The sequence below is a fragment of the Podarcis bocagei genome, assembly GCF_964188305.1.
Source record: "Podarcis bocagei genome assembly, chromosome: 1".
NCBI classification, from domain to species: domain Eukaryota; kingdom Metazoa; phylum Chordata; class Lepidosauria; order Squamata; family Lacertidae; genus Podarcis; species Podarcis bocagei.
The window spans coordinates 32,190,977-32,204,108 of NC_138125.1; the positions used below are offsets into that span (position 1 = coordinate 32,190,977).

Sequence of the window (13,132 nt, forward strand, 5' to 3'; positions counted from 1 at the left end):
CAGAAACGTACTGGGAGCCAATGTAGATCTTTCAAGACCGGTGTTATGTGGTCTTATGTAAAGGAAAGGACCACCTCCTTTCCTCTAACCCCCCTCATCTCTTTCTCTCCGACCTTATACTATTGAACAAGATGGAAATTGTTGGTATTATTTAATTTGGTGGTCCTCAAACCATGTTTCGCCATGGACTGCTAAGAATATTGGTGGACCACTCAATGATTCTTCTATTGTAGCAATTATAATGGTGCTAGATGCTGTATGATTTGTAATTGTATTTTTGATCGCTTCTTTCATTTCCATATGTTGGACAAGGTCAGTAGCGTAGCGTGGGTTGTCAGCACCCGGGGCAAGGCAAGTAATTTGCGCCCCCTAACCCGTGGATTTGCGCCCCCTAACCCGTGGATTTGCGCCCCCTAACCCGTGGATTTGCGCCCCTAACCCTAACCCCCAGATGTTGCGCCCGGTGCAGCCGGGCCCCCCTGCACCCCCCACGCTACGCCACTGGACAAGGTTCAACGTACTTTGTCCCTTCTGTGCCCCCACCCACTAATTTATTTATTTTGATGGTGTTGCCATTGCAATGACATGACAACTTGCTCAATTGATCTGAAAGAGGCACCAGGACACATAGTGGCTGCTTTGGTGGCGAATGCACAATGATTAATACAAAAAAGGGCCCCCATTAAATGTGCTTTTAATGGAAGGTGTGGGTGTGACCAGAGATCCCTGTAGAGATCAAGTGAGCACTGACCACAGGGCACTTTCCCAAAGACCTTCCTTTTTATCCTGGCATTTCCTGATTGTAGATATTTGAGTTTTATTTTAGTTGTGGCTGTTGCAGCTGAACTGCTGTAGTTGAATCACTTTGAGATTCATACATTTATAAATAAAAAGCTGTATCTAAGTTTTGAAAGACACAATCTGAATTCTATAAACGTCAACCTGCAACACAACAAAGTACAATATAAGAAATACAAATGCAATACAAATGCAATTAAAAGTCAGTACAAATATTAAAAGGCAACGGATGCACCATCTCCTAGTTTCAGCCACAGATACACTATGAAGGATCTGAGTAAAGCTTGTGGACAGCTGGTGATCTGTGGATCACAACTTGGGAACCCGTGGCTTAATGCGTACCTGAATATTTTGCCACCTACCTGGTTACCAAAGACAGCGATGGAGCACGCACTGGAGACCTCCCGGGACCCAAACCAGACGGAAGCGATGTGGGACGGCATGCCCAGGATGAAGACTTGGGCCAGCGAGCAGACCACCTGTCCCAGGACGGTGACGGGGAAGAGGTTTGGCTTCGTGCTGCCCGTCTTCACCCAGGCGCCCACGCAGTTGAGAGCGGAGCCCACCAGGGCGATGAGGCGCAGCCCCTTCTTGTCCAGCAGCCAGGCGACCGGGAAGAGCAGCGGGATGTAGACGATCATGTAGCACATGGAGAGCCAGTCGATGGCGAAAGGGGTCACGCCGTAGAAGCGCGCGAAGACGACGCTGATGCTGCCGTACTGGATCCACTGGAAAGCGTTGCAGAACGAATAGGCGCTGAAGAGGAAGACGATTGCCCAGCGCCGCCGCGTCAGGCGCACCTCCGGCACCGACCCCGGCGCCGACCCGTTGGGCGTCTCGGCGTCCGCCGGCTCGGGCTTCGCCTCTTGCAGCAGATCGGGCTCGGCTCGGTACCCCGTCCGCTTCTCTCCGAGCTCCGGCTCCCCGCTCACCATAGCGGCCGAGGAAGTGCGCACTGAGCGACAAGTTCCTCCTCCGACGGCGGGACACCAGCGCGGGCTCGGGGATCCCTCGCTCTTCCCTCAGCCAGCAGCCCCGGTGCCGCGAGCGCCCCCCGCGCGCACGCCTCGCCTTGCCGGACTTTCTTCCTCTTGCACTCACCTTTCGCGGCTCATGTTGCCAGCTCAAGGTTTGCCTCCACGGCGCACGTCACGCCGCCCCGCCCACCGAGGCGCGTCAGCCAGAAACCACCCCCCCCCGGCCCGCGTTGGAAGGAGCTACCTGGACACCCACCACCACGCCCCTCCGGGCGCGGATTGGCTGCCTGCCCCCCGCCCCTCTGCGCTGCTTCCTGCTATTGCTATGGCAACTCTCTCCGTCCCGCGAAAAAGCTCGGGGAGGGGCACAGAAAGTGGCGCAGGCGCAAGCCCCCCGACGGTCCCGTCCGGGAGTCCCCAGCCGCGCAGCGCCGTTAGCGTTGCGCCCTGCGCGAGAACCCCGCAGCCTCCGGGAAAGGGGGGTGGGGGTGGGCCTTCCAAGCTCTTCTCCCGCCTTCCGTTCGCACCGAGAGCGCGGGAACCTTTTCGGCGGCCTCACGAGCTCCCGCTTCGTTTTGCTCTGAGGGCGGGAGCGCGGGAAGGACCTGCCAAAATTCTTCCGGCGGCGCGTCGACCGAGAGGAACGGGGCTCGAAAGACCGCCAGTCATCTGGTCCCAGTCCTTGGCTTGGGAAAGAGGGGGGCGACGTCCCGGTTCGCGGTCTGCCAGGCTGAGGGTGTGCACACCGACCAGGTCGGGGTTTTTTCTCAATTCGGATTGGAAAGTAAACGGGGAGGGTGCGCGCAGCCTGACTGCCGGTAAAATCGGAAGCTGAAGCTGCTTCCTAGTTCCTGGTTCGCTGCCCGAGGCAAGAGCGACTTGATAAAAAAGCGGGGAACCAACTCTCTGCCCATAGCACAACGGGGCTTGCAGGTCAGTGGCCGAAGTCCCGGGTCGCAAATGACCACCGAGAAAGCAGCAGATGTTGGGGACAGATCCAAACAGGCATATGGGGAGCTGGGGCCCAGAGAGGATGGTACAGACTCCTGCACATCCTTCCTTCTCAATTCTTTTTTAAGTGAGAGGGTAGCTGGCTGTGCATGGTAACAGATGCTCATTGCAAATATATTATCCCTTTCTAGAACAATGTAGTGCTGATTCCCAAGTTAATACATTTCGCATCAGGACTGCAGAAACAAACTCTTGTTCTTGTGGTCCGGATGGTGCTCTGACGGAAGTGAATACAGAATGAAAAAGAGCACATGCTGAGAGTATTTATTTACCTTTGACCAGGGCTGGCAAATTGTTGTCTGTTTGTTTTTTGCTGTAACATATCAAGAATGTAGAAGCATTTGTAAAGCATGAGGAGGAGGCGGAGAAGAGAAATACTCGCTGTGAAGTGATAAACATGGCTATCTTAAAGCCCCACCCATATCCCCCACCAACCATTAAGTCCAGAGTCTAAAATTCCCTAGTTGCACCACTGCAGTAAGTTATGCACCGAAAAGAAAGTCTATTGATACAGCTTTTCGGCAGCATAAAGCAGAACACTGTAGTGCAATGGTAGAAAGAACCTTCTGGCCTCAGTTGAAGTCGGTAGCACTTGCTCTTTTTGCAAAAGCTCATTATATCATAGAACAGAGTTTCATAAAACTGAGTGAAATGCTATACAAGCACCTTCAGTTGGGGGAACAGGGCTCTGTACAAAGAGAGCAGCAGCAGCCGACAAGTCAATAACAGATTCAGCAGAGAACTGGGTCAGCTCCCACTGCAAAACATAACACTTGGCTCCTGATGCAAACAAAAGAGCGTGTTCTCCCGCTCTTGTGATGGGGAGGGGGAGGAGAGGCATCCAATCCAGCTGCAGACATTTTCGGCATCTTTTACATTGTAGTCCTAAGCATATTTATTTGGAAGCAAGTGCCATTGATCTCGCTGGAACTTAATACACAATCTAGGAAATAAGGGTTGCAACCTTGTAAGCTCAAACTGAATCCAGAGAAGACGGAGGTACGGTTAGTAGGTGGTTCATCTGCCCTGATAAATTGTACTGAGTTTTCTAGAAGGGGTACATAAAAGATGAATAAGGTACATAGTCTGGGCACTTCCAGACTGTCTCTCCCCCCCCCCCCCCCGGTCAGGTGAGATTCAGTCGCATCTTGGCAAACTCTCACTGCACAATTAAAGCTGATTTGGGAGCGCTTGCAAAACAAACCCACTTCCCCAAAAGATCAGACTTATATTGAAAAGGAAATTGAACAGAAAATGCACTGGAAGGTGTGGGATAACACATCATTCAGTCTCCAAACAAATAAATCAGGATAAATGCTCATTAGATAGCTGACACATAATCAAATCTCTGCAAACAAATTAGGCTGAATGCTAATTAAACAGGTAATCTGGAAGCAAACTTTGTCACTGGAGGCATAGGTTGCTTCTCTAACATAGAGTGCTATCCACTAGATTAGGCTGGACTAGGGGGACTAAGCTAGTCCTGGTTTTGGGAGGGAGGCAGCAGGGTTCCAGCATTCTGTCTGTTGCCTGGTGAAGGGAAGAATGTTGTGTGCGCAACATTCCCTCTCCTCCATCGCCCTCGCAAACTGGCGCGTCTGGCCCTAACTGTTCCCCTATGCAACATTTCACCGCACTCCACTGAAGAGAAGCATTTGTGATTAGTAGGTAGCTGGTTCTGCAAGAAGTTAAGGATTAAAAACATATAAATTCAGAGTTGATAAGCTGGCCACGGACACTAAAAACCATTAACTAATGTCAATGGCATTAGTTTGATGCATTCTCTGTTTATAGCTCATTTATGGGCTAGAACTAATTTGGAAAGGCATTTTACTAGCTGTAATGGATAAACATCATGAGGAATAGGCTCTGTAGGTAAGAAAGGTCAATTACCTTTCCAGTATTAAACAGGCAGTTCAAACTTCATTTGGCATGCAAGCACAATAATAGCATATGAACGATTTATGAACTAGGCAGGTTTAACATGTTCTACTGTAACAAGTCTATAAAATGGTTTTGCATGCATCTTGGGTTGGTTTGCATGCATCTTGGCAGAAGGCGTTGCATCTTGGAACTGAAGTCTAGGGTAGCATAAATGCAAAATTATAGGCCTGGTTCTTTGTGTGATTTATCTTAGAGAGATTAGACCCCTTTTTCTAGTTGTAGTTCCATGACTGGAAAATTCATTACTTAATCCCTGTTGTGTGGAATCTTGGGTCACCCATGGCTAACTCCCTATTCCAGGGGTTGAGAACCTGCAGCCTGAAGGCGTGTGGGAGAAGCATGGAGGGAATGCAGGGAAGCCAAAATGGATAGAGTGATGGGAGGAGGTGTGGGTGAAAGCCTTCTACAACTGTTTGATTCAGGCCTCTGGCAAGTGTGACCTGTCCCTCCGTCCCGCCCCGAAGCCCATTGGGTAGAGAGAGACTGTGTGTCAAGCGATGGCCCCACTCACTTTTGTCTCCAGCCATCCCTATTATTGGCTTTGTTGGGATGCAAGGTTGAGTCTTATACAACAAACCCACTTTCCCCACTTTTTGCAATAAGGAAAGTGATGAGGAAATGCACTGGAGAGTGTCTGACCGCCCCTCAAAGAAATCAGAATCTGGCCAATGTTGTGTCTCAGCAAAAAAATCAGGCAGAATGCTCAATAGCAGGTCCAGTGACCATCATAGATAGGTCAGCTTGGCCACAAACATCATTTCCTGTTTCCTGTGCTTTCACTAGTTTTTCTAAACTAGGATATTATTCAGTTTTCATGTCAGATGTTTGAACTTAAATTCACTTCTTCTGACTTTAAGGACAAATAACATACTCAAGAGCCAAGAAAACACATTGCAGGCCCCTGCAGCGCAGATTCACCTCACTCTTGACCTGTAGCTAAACCAGATGAGCCCTACACAGCTGCGCTCATACCGTTCCTTCTCCCCCTTGTGCTTTCAAGTTAAGTGGAGAGACATTTATTATTATTTTCATGCCCTAAATTGCACTGTGTTCTACACACAGGAAAGGGTCATATACCGAAGGCTTGCAAATTGAGTGCATCAGCAACACTGTGCACGTACCCAGTGTTTTCCAGCCATATACTCCAGGGCACCCTGTGCCCAGACAGATTGCTCCAGAGGACTGGCACAAACAAAACTCACTTGTGCTTCCCTGGGTAGCAGACCTTTTAATCAGGATCTTCTGCGCAAGTAAACAAAATATTGCCTCTAAGGCCCACGAATGAAGAAGAAGCATGAACTTCTCCCCTCACTACCATCTCAAGGCCAAAAGGACTCCCAGCTGAGCCTGCAAGGGCATTGCCATGAGAGGGAGAAATGAGGTGAGATTGTAGATTGTGCTAGAGAATGCTTATGCAAACATATTTCCCTGTTATCTGTGTTGGTTTCCCAGATCTTGTGAGGTTTGCTGAAGCTGTTTGGAAGAAATATTAGAATAGAGCAGGCAGCATTATGAACTGTAAGCTGCTCATCCAGGCACTCCTCTAGAGTAAAGACACGATGCGCTTGTACTGGAAACTTAAGGACACTCTTAGATCTGGTCCTAACCAATGTTGATGACCTGGTTAGTGGGGTAGAAGTGGAAGGATCATTAGGCGCGAGTGATCATGCTCTTCTGAAGTTTACTATACAGCGGAAAGGAGCAGCCAAGCATACTAGGACTCAATTTCTTGACTTTAAGAAAGCCGACTTCATAAAACTTAGGGAAGTGCTGGGTGAGATCCCATGGACAGTAATACTAAAAGGAAAGGGAGTTCATGATGGATGGGAGTTTGTTAAGAGGGAGATAGTAAAAGCACGTCTGGCAATACCAATGAGACGGAAACATGGAAGGTGCCTAAAGAAGCCAGGGTGGCTATCTAAAGAACTTTTAACTGAGTTAAGATTAAAAAAGGATGTGTACAAAAAATGGAAAAGGGGGGAAACCACCAAAGAGGAATTCAAACAAATAGCCAGCACGTGTAGACACAAAGTCAGAAAAGCTAAAGCACAGAATGAACTCAGGCTTGCTAGAGAGGTTAAAAGCAACAAAAAAGGCTTTTATGGGTATGTTCGTAGCAAAAGGAAGAACAAAGAAACAGTGGGGTCACTCAGAGGAGAAGATGGTGAAATGCAAACAGGGGACACAGAAAGGGCTGAACTCCTCAATGCCTTCTTTGCCTCAGTCTTCTCCGATAAAGAAAACAATGCCCGACCTGAAGAATTTGGAGCAAATGATTCAGCAAAGGAAACACAGCCCAGAATAACTAAGGAGATAATACAAGAATACTTGGCTAGTTTAGATGTATTCAAGTCTCCAGGGCCAGATGAACTGCATCCAAGAGTATTAAAAGAACTGGCAGATGTGATCTCAGAACCACTGGCAGTCATCTTTGAGAATTCCTGGAGAACAGGCGAAGTCCCGGCAGACTGGAGGAGGGCAAATGTTGTCCCTATTTTCAAAAAGGGGAAACGAGAGGACCCAAATAATTACCGCCCAGTCAGTCTGACATCAATACCAGGGAAGATTCTGGAGCAGATCATTAAGCAAACAGTCTGTGAGCACCTAGAAAGGAAAGCTGTGATCACCAATAGTCAGCATGGACTTCTAAAAAATAAGTCATGTCAGACTAACCTGATCTCGTTTTTTGACAGAATTACAAGCCTGGTAGATGAAGGGAACGCAGTGGATGTAGCCTACCTTGATTTCAGCAAGGCATTTGACAAGGTGCCCCATGATATTCTTGTAAAGAAGCTGGTAAAATGCGGTCTTGACTATGCTACCACTCAGTGGATTTGTAACTGGCTGACTGACCGAACCCAAAGGGTGCTCATCAATGGTTCCTCTTCATCCTGGAGAAGAGTGACTAGTGGGGTGCCACAGGGTTCTGTCTTGGGCCCGGTCTTATTCAACATCTTTATCAACGACTTGGATGATGGACTCAAGGGCATCCTGATCAAATTTGCAGATGACACCAAACTGGGAGGGGTGGCTAACACCCCAGAGGACAGGATCACACTTCAAAACGACCTTGACAGATTAGAGAACTGGGCCAAAACAAACAAGATGAATTTTAACAGGGAGAAATGTAAAGTATTGCACTTGGGCAAAAAAAATGAGAGGCACAAATACAAGATGGGTGACACCTGGCTTGAGAGCAGTACATGTGAAAAGGATCTAGGAGTCTTGGTTGACCACAAACTTGACATGAGCCAACAGTGTGACGCAGCAGCTAAAAAAGCCAATGCAATTCTGGGCTGCATCAATAGGAGTATAGCATCTAGATCAAGGGAAGTAATAGTGCCACTGTATTCTGCTCTGGTCAGACCTCACCTGGAGTACTGTGTCCAGTTCTGGGCACCACAGTACAAGAAGGACACTGACAAACTGGAACGTGTCCAGAGGAGGGCAACCAAAATGGTCAAAGGCCTGGAAACGATGCCTTATGAGGAACGGCTAAGGGAGCTGGGCATGTTTAGCCTGGAGAAGAGGAGGTTAAGGGGTGATATGATAGCCATGTTCAAATATATAAAAGGATGTCACATAGAGGAGGGAGAAAGGTTGTTTTCTGCTGCTCCAGAGAAGCGGACACGGAGCAATGGATCCAAACTACAAGAAAGAAGATTCCACCTAAACATTAGGAAGAACTTCCTGACAGTAAGAGCTGTTTGACAGTGGAATTTGCTGCCAAGGAGTGTGGTGGAGTCTCCTACTTTGGAGGTCTTTAAGCAGAGGCTTGACAACCATATGTCAGGAGTGCTCTGATGGTGTTTCCTGCTTGGCAGGGGGTTGGACTCGATGGCCCTTGTGGTCTCTTCCAACTCTATGCTTCTATGCTTCCCCAGCCTGATGCCCTCCAGCAGAGGCACCAACTCCTAGGGGTTGAGTCATTTGGGCGCCCCCAATATTTGGGATGAGGCAGTGCCCCTCATGTCCAAAAAAACAGGGTGGAGGAGGCCAAGTACAGAGGCAAGCGTGGCATGGCTTCAGTGGCTGGCTTCTCATTTCTTACTCCTGCTCATAGCTGTCAACTTTCAGATTTGAAAATAAGGGATCAGCAGCCTCGAAAATAAGGGATCAGCAGCCTCGAAAATAAGGGATCAGCAGCCTCACCTGTCCCGGGGACAGTCTCCGGGATATCTAACAATCCGGGATAGCAGTGGGAAACGGCGCTGGAATAAGGGAATTTCCCGCAAAAAAAGGGAAGGTTGACAGCTATGCTCCTGCTGCAGTATGGAATGTCCTAGAAGTAGCTTATACCTGACAGTAGTTTCAGCTCAAAGGAATTAGATCACTATTTGTTCAGAAAAATATAGAGAAATGTTCAGAAGGAGATAAGGCAAATCCTGGCATTATGTGTGATACACACCCCCTGAAAGAACATGAGAGGCAGGGCTTTTTTTTAAGCCAGAACTCTGCAAAACTCAATTCCGGCACCTCTCAGGTGGGCACCATTGCCATTATAAGAAAACAAGGGATGTGTTCATGGCAAGTTCCAGCACCTCTTTTTCTAGAAAAACAGCACTGATGAACAGTGATATAAATTCCTTACAAACATTGAAAGAAGGTGATTGATGGGAGTGTCCCTGACTTTGTTCACATCTGGCCAGGTTAAAAATAGGGTGCATGCCCCATTAAATGAAAACAACTAATACACACATGCTGATGAGCCAAGCAGCAGCCCAGAGTACAAACTCTGAGCCAAGTGGCAGAATGTAATGGAGCAGGGGTAAAGGTTGTGAACCATTCGTGAGGTGGTCACTCTGTTCCCCTGCATATAATTAAGAGTGCATACTCAAGATAAGAACATAAACATTGCCTTACTAGATCAGGTCAAGGTCCATCCTGCATTCTGCCGCCAACAGCGGCCAACCTTAGGAAAGCACACATGTGTGAATATGACAGCCATCTTCTTTGGCCCCACTTTCTGGAAGCGGGAGGTTTACTGCTTCCAGACATGGAGGGTTCATTCTAAGCCACTGCTGCAGTGTTCATTCATCTATTCAACCCTATTTCCAAAGACATCTAAGCTGGCAGCCTTCATCACCATCTCATGTCATTAAATTATGCAAAGACTACCAAATTTGAGGGACGTGGGTGGCGCTGTGGGTTAAACCACAGAGCCTAGGACTTGCCGATCAGGAGGTTGGCAGTTCGAATCCCCTCAATGGGGTGAGCTCCCATTGCTCGGTCCCTGCTCCTGCCAACCTAGCAGTTCGAAAGCACGTCAAAGTGCAAGTAGATAAATAGGTACCGCTCTGGCAGGAAGGTAAACGGCATTTCCATGCGCTGGTTTGCCAGAAGCAGCTTAGTCATGCTGGCCACATGACCCAGAAGCTGTACGCCGCTCCCTCGGCCAACAGAGCGAGATGAGCACCGCAACCCCAGAGTCGGCCACAACTGGACCTAATGGTCAGGGGTCCCTTTATCCACCAAATTTGAAGGCTCTAAAAGGACTTCAGACAAATTCATGGGGGTGGGGGAGGCTATCAGTGGCTGCTAGCTATGATGGCTATGTGCAAGGACTTCCACTTCCACAACAGGGCTTTCCTGCCTCTCCCTCCTCTCTCACACACAATTTCCTGGAGGTGGGGTTTCAGGAGAACCCATGGATCGGTGCATAGCAAGAGAACAGAGGGGGTTGGTCATTCCTTCATGGAAGCCCAAATGCTTGCCTTGATGGAGCAATCATCCTTGCATGACATTGCATTCTTCTCAACACCTCTGAATCCTAGTACTGTAGCTTGGAGTCACACTTAATTGGCCACTGTGAGAATAGGATGCTAGGCTAGAAGGGCCTTGGGCCTAAACTCAGCAGCAGAATCTTCTTATGTTCTTATATTGGTACATTCACTATGCGTTGTATGTGCTTCCTTTTTTCTGTCCTGAACCTACTGCCAATCAGTTTCACTGAATCACAGTTTGGCCCCCTTCCCCTATTGCATAGCTCCTGCACAACAAGAAGAAATTGAGGGGACCGCCCTGTTCCTGAAGATGCCATGATGAGGAAAGCTGTACCCATGGAAGGCAAAGGAACTCAGGAACACCTAGCAACTCTCTACTTGAAGGACCAAGAGAAAATTCTAAACACCATTGGGGGCAGCTATGCAAATATTAAGGATAAGGGGGAAATTACGGTTCTAAGGCAAAGAGGACATGATCTGAGCTTCTTGTGGTGATGGAATGTGTTGGAAATTCCAAGGGAGTTCAGTGGAAGGAAAAGGCCAGAGGTGGGAGTAGGCTGGGAAGCAGCAAAATGTGGTTAAAGTCCAACAAGCCACATATTGTAAAACAAGAAATTCTTTGCAGCTGAGGAGTAGGGATTTTTGAAGATAACTGAGATGAAGGATTTGCTTTAGTGCTGCTCTCTTTTTTTTCTAGACCACAAGTATCGCAGAAACCTGATTGATTGCCTTCCAGCCTTTTGTGATTATGTCATTTTGTTCTTCAGCACTGGTTCTTCAAATATTCTGACAGATTCTTACAAAACTTTCACTAATAGGGTATGTAGAAGGAGTTGGTGGTGGTGTAGAAGGTAATTAATAATTGTAATAATTTCATCTGCATTATTTTATTACATGGTTGTTATATTGAGAGCTGCCTTGAGAGTTTAGAAATGGGATGCCATAAAGGTGGATAAATCTATTGTGTTTCAGACCAATAAAATATTTAGAGGGTTAGAATTATCTGTCTGCTTTTACTACTTCGAATCTGATTTATCTTTCTGTTTTCTACCTCAGGTCAGGCTGCCTAGTGCAGAAACATTCTGTAAAGGTGAGGAAACCCAGTGGTCAGTCATTATGTAGAAATGAGTCAAAACATTGGGATTCTTTATGGGGAGGACAATGGGGAGAGCTAGGAGGAGATCAGCAGAGACTCCTCTTCCATTAGAGCTGCCAGGATTAGGGAAATTCTCTCGTACACTTGAAAGCAGGTATATAAGCAGGGCTGACCCAAGACATTTTGCTGCCCGAGGTGAAGGACAAGATGATTATTGCCCCACATTCCGTGTACAGAAGTCAGCTAGACTTGCAGTTGGGTTTCACTTCCACACTTGTGACAGGGCCGCATCCTGCACCAGACATGAGGGCAGCAGGAAGTGCAGGGCAACCCACAGCTCTCTCCTGCAACACCTTGCCTCTGTGCCCCCCTGTGGCCTGACTCCACCCAATGGTAGGGCCAGCCCTCCTCAAAAAGAATAAAGGGAAAATCCCATATGATCTAGCTGCCTAAAGCGGCTTTATGTCCATGTTTTAGGAGGTGGATAATCAGGCTATTTACTAATCACTTATCTTAACTACTCATTAATACATTTTCATCCTGCTGTTGTATTTGCAGTTTTGTACACCCACTAGGCTGAGCTGGCATTCTAATTTTCATGATGGAGGAAGGACCAAAAGCTCATCTCCCCGTACAGTGGTGCCTTGCAAGACGAAATTAATCCGTTCCGCGAGTCTCTTCATCTTGCGGTTTTTTCATCTTGCGAAGCACGGCTATTAGCGGCTTAGCGGCTATTAACGGCTTAGCGGCTATTAACGGCTTAGCGGCTATTAACGGCTTAGCAGCTTTAAGAAAAAGGAAACAAACTCGCAAGAACTCGCAAAACGTTTTGTCTTGCGAAACAAGCCCATAGGGAAATTCGTCTTGCGGAACGACTCAAAAAATTGAAAACTCTTTCGTCTTGCGCGTTTTTCGTCTTGCGAGGCATTCGTCTTGCGAGGTACCACTGTACTCATATGTGAGATGGGTCTTCTGCGTATCTGGGATTACCTGATTCCTCCCCCTTTTTTTGGGTGAGGTCCTTATTCATAATGAAATTGAAACTTAAAGCAAATGTCACAAATGAAAATCATGTGATTGCAAAGTTGGACGTGTCAGCAAGTGAAGAGGTTCAGCACTGACCTTTGAGGTGTAACCAGAATTAGTCATCATCAGATTATCATAGTCTGCATTAACACAAGTAACCATTATCTAAATGGATTGTGTTGAATCAGAAATGCACATTTACTTTGGAGTGAACTCCACTGAACTCGGTGAGACTTGATTCTAAGTTAAGGTGTACTTACAGTGTACGATTCCATTGTTTAAAAGTTCAGCACTCTAGTTGTTAATGCTGCAGTTTTCCTTAGGGCCAATAGATGTCAGCATTTGCAACAAATGCTGCATTTTGTACTATGCTTACTTGAAAGCTGGTCATCCTGGAATCAGGGGAACTTATTCTCTAGTCTAGAGAACGTGGTTAGGATAAGATCCTAAACTGTGCTTTTCTTCTGTGTTTGAAAGGGATAATGCTACCCTTGATTGCAAACGCCTGTAATTTGCTTATTGGTTGAGGCCAGGTTGGTCATCTCTCAAAGATGGAA

At 47.3% G+C, this 13,132-nt stretch overlaps 1 protein-coding gene and 1 long non-coding RNA gene across 4 annotated transcripts in view; one reads left to right on the top strand and one right to left on the bottom strand.

Moving 5' to 3' along the window:
• Positions 1 to 1,961, bottom strand: part of FLVCR2 (FLVCR choline and putative heme transporter 2) — a 45,660-nt gene extending 43,699 nt beyond the window's left edge. The window contains exon 1 of one of the 2 annotated variants that reach the window (XM_081173666.1): positions 1,161 to 1,961. In XM_081173666.1, coding sequence (XP_081029792.1) covers positions 1,161 to 1,733 — 573 coding nt within the window. In that variant the 5' untranslated portion in view covers positions 1,734 to 1,961. The remainder of the gene's footprint in view (positions 1 to 1,160) is intronic. The other variant, XM_081173667.1, reaches the window with a different exon arrangement.
• Positions 1,962 to 2,242: 281 nt separating this feature from the next.
• LOC308575866 lies at positions 2,243 to 11,325 on the top strand. 2 transcript variants are annotated; one of them, XR_014002955.1, is made up of 2 exons: positions 2,243 to 2,708; positions 10,717 to 11,325. It is a non-coding gene; the product is annotated as an uncharacterized lncRNA (long non-coding RNA). The 2 variants fall into 2 exon arrangements; XR_014002956.1 differs by having other exon boundaries at positions 2,243 to 2,528.
• The last annotated feature ends 1,807 nt before the right edge of the window (positions 11,326 to 13,132 follow it).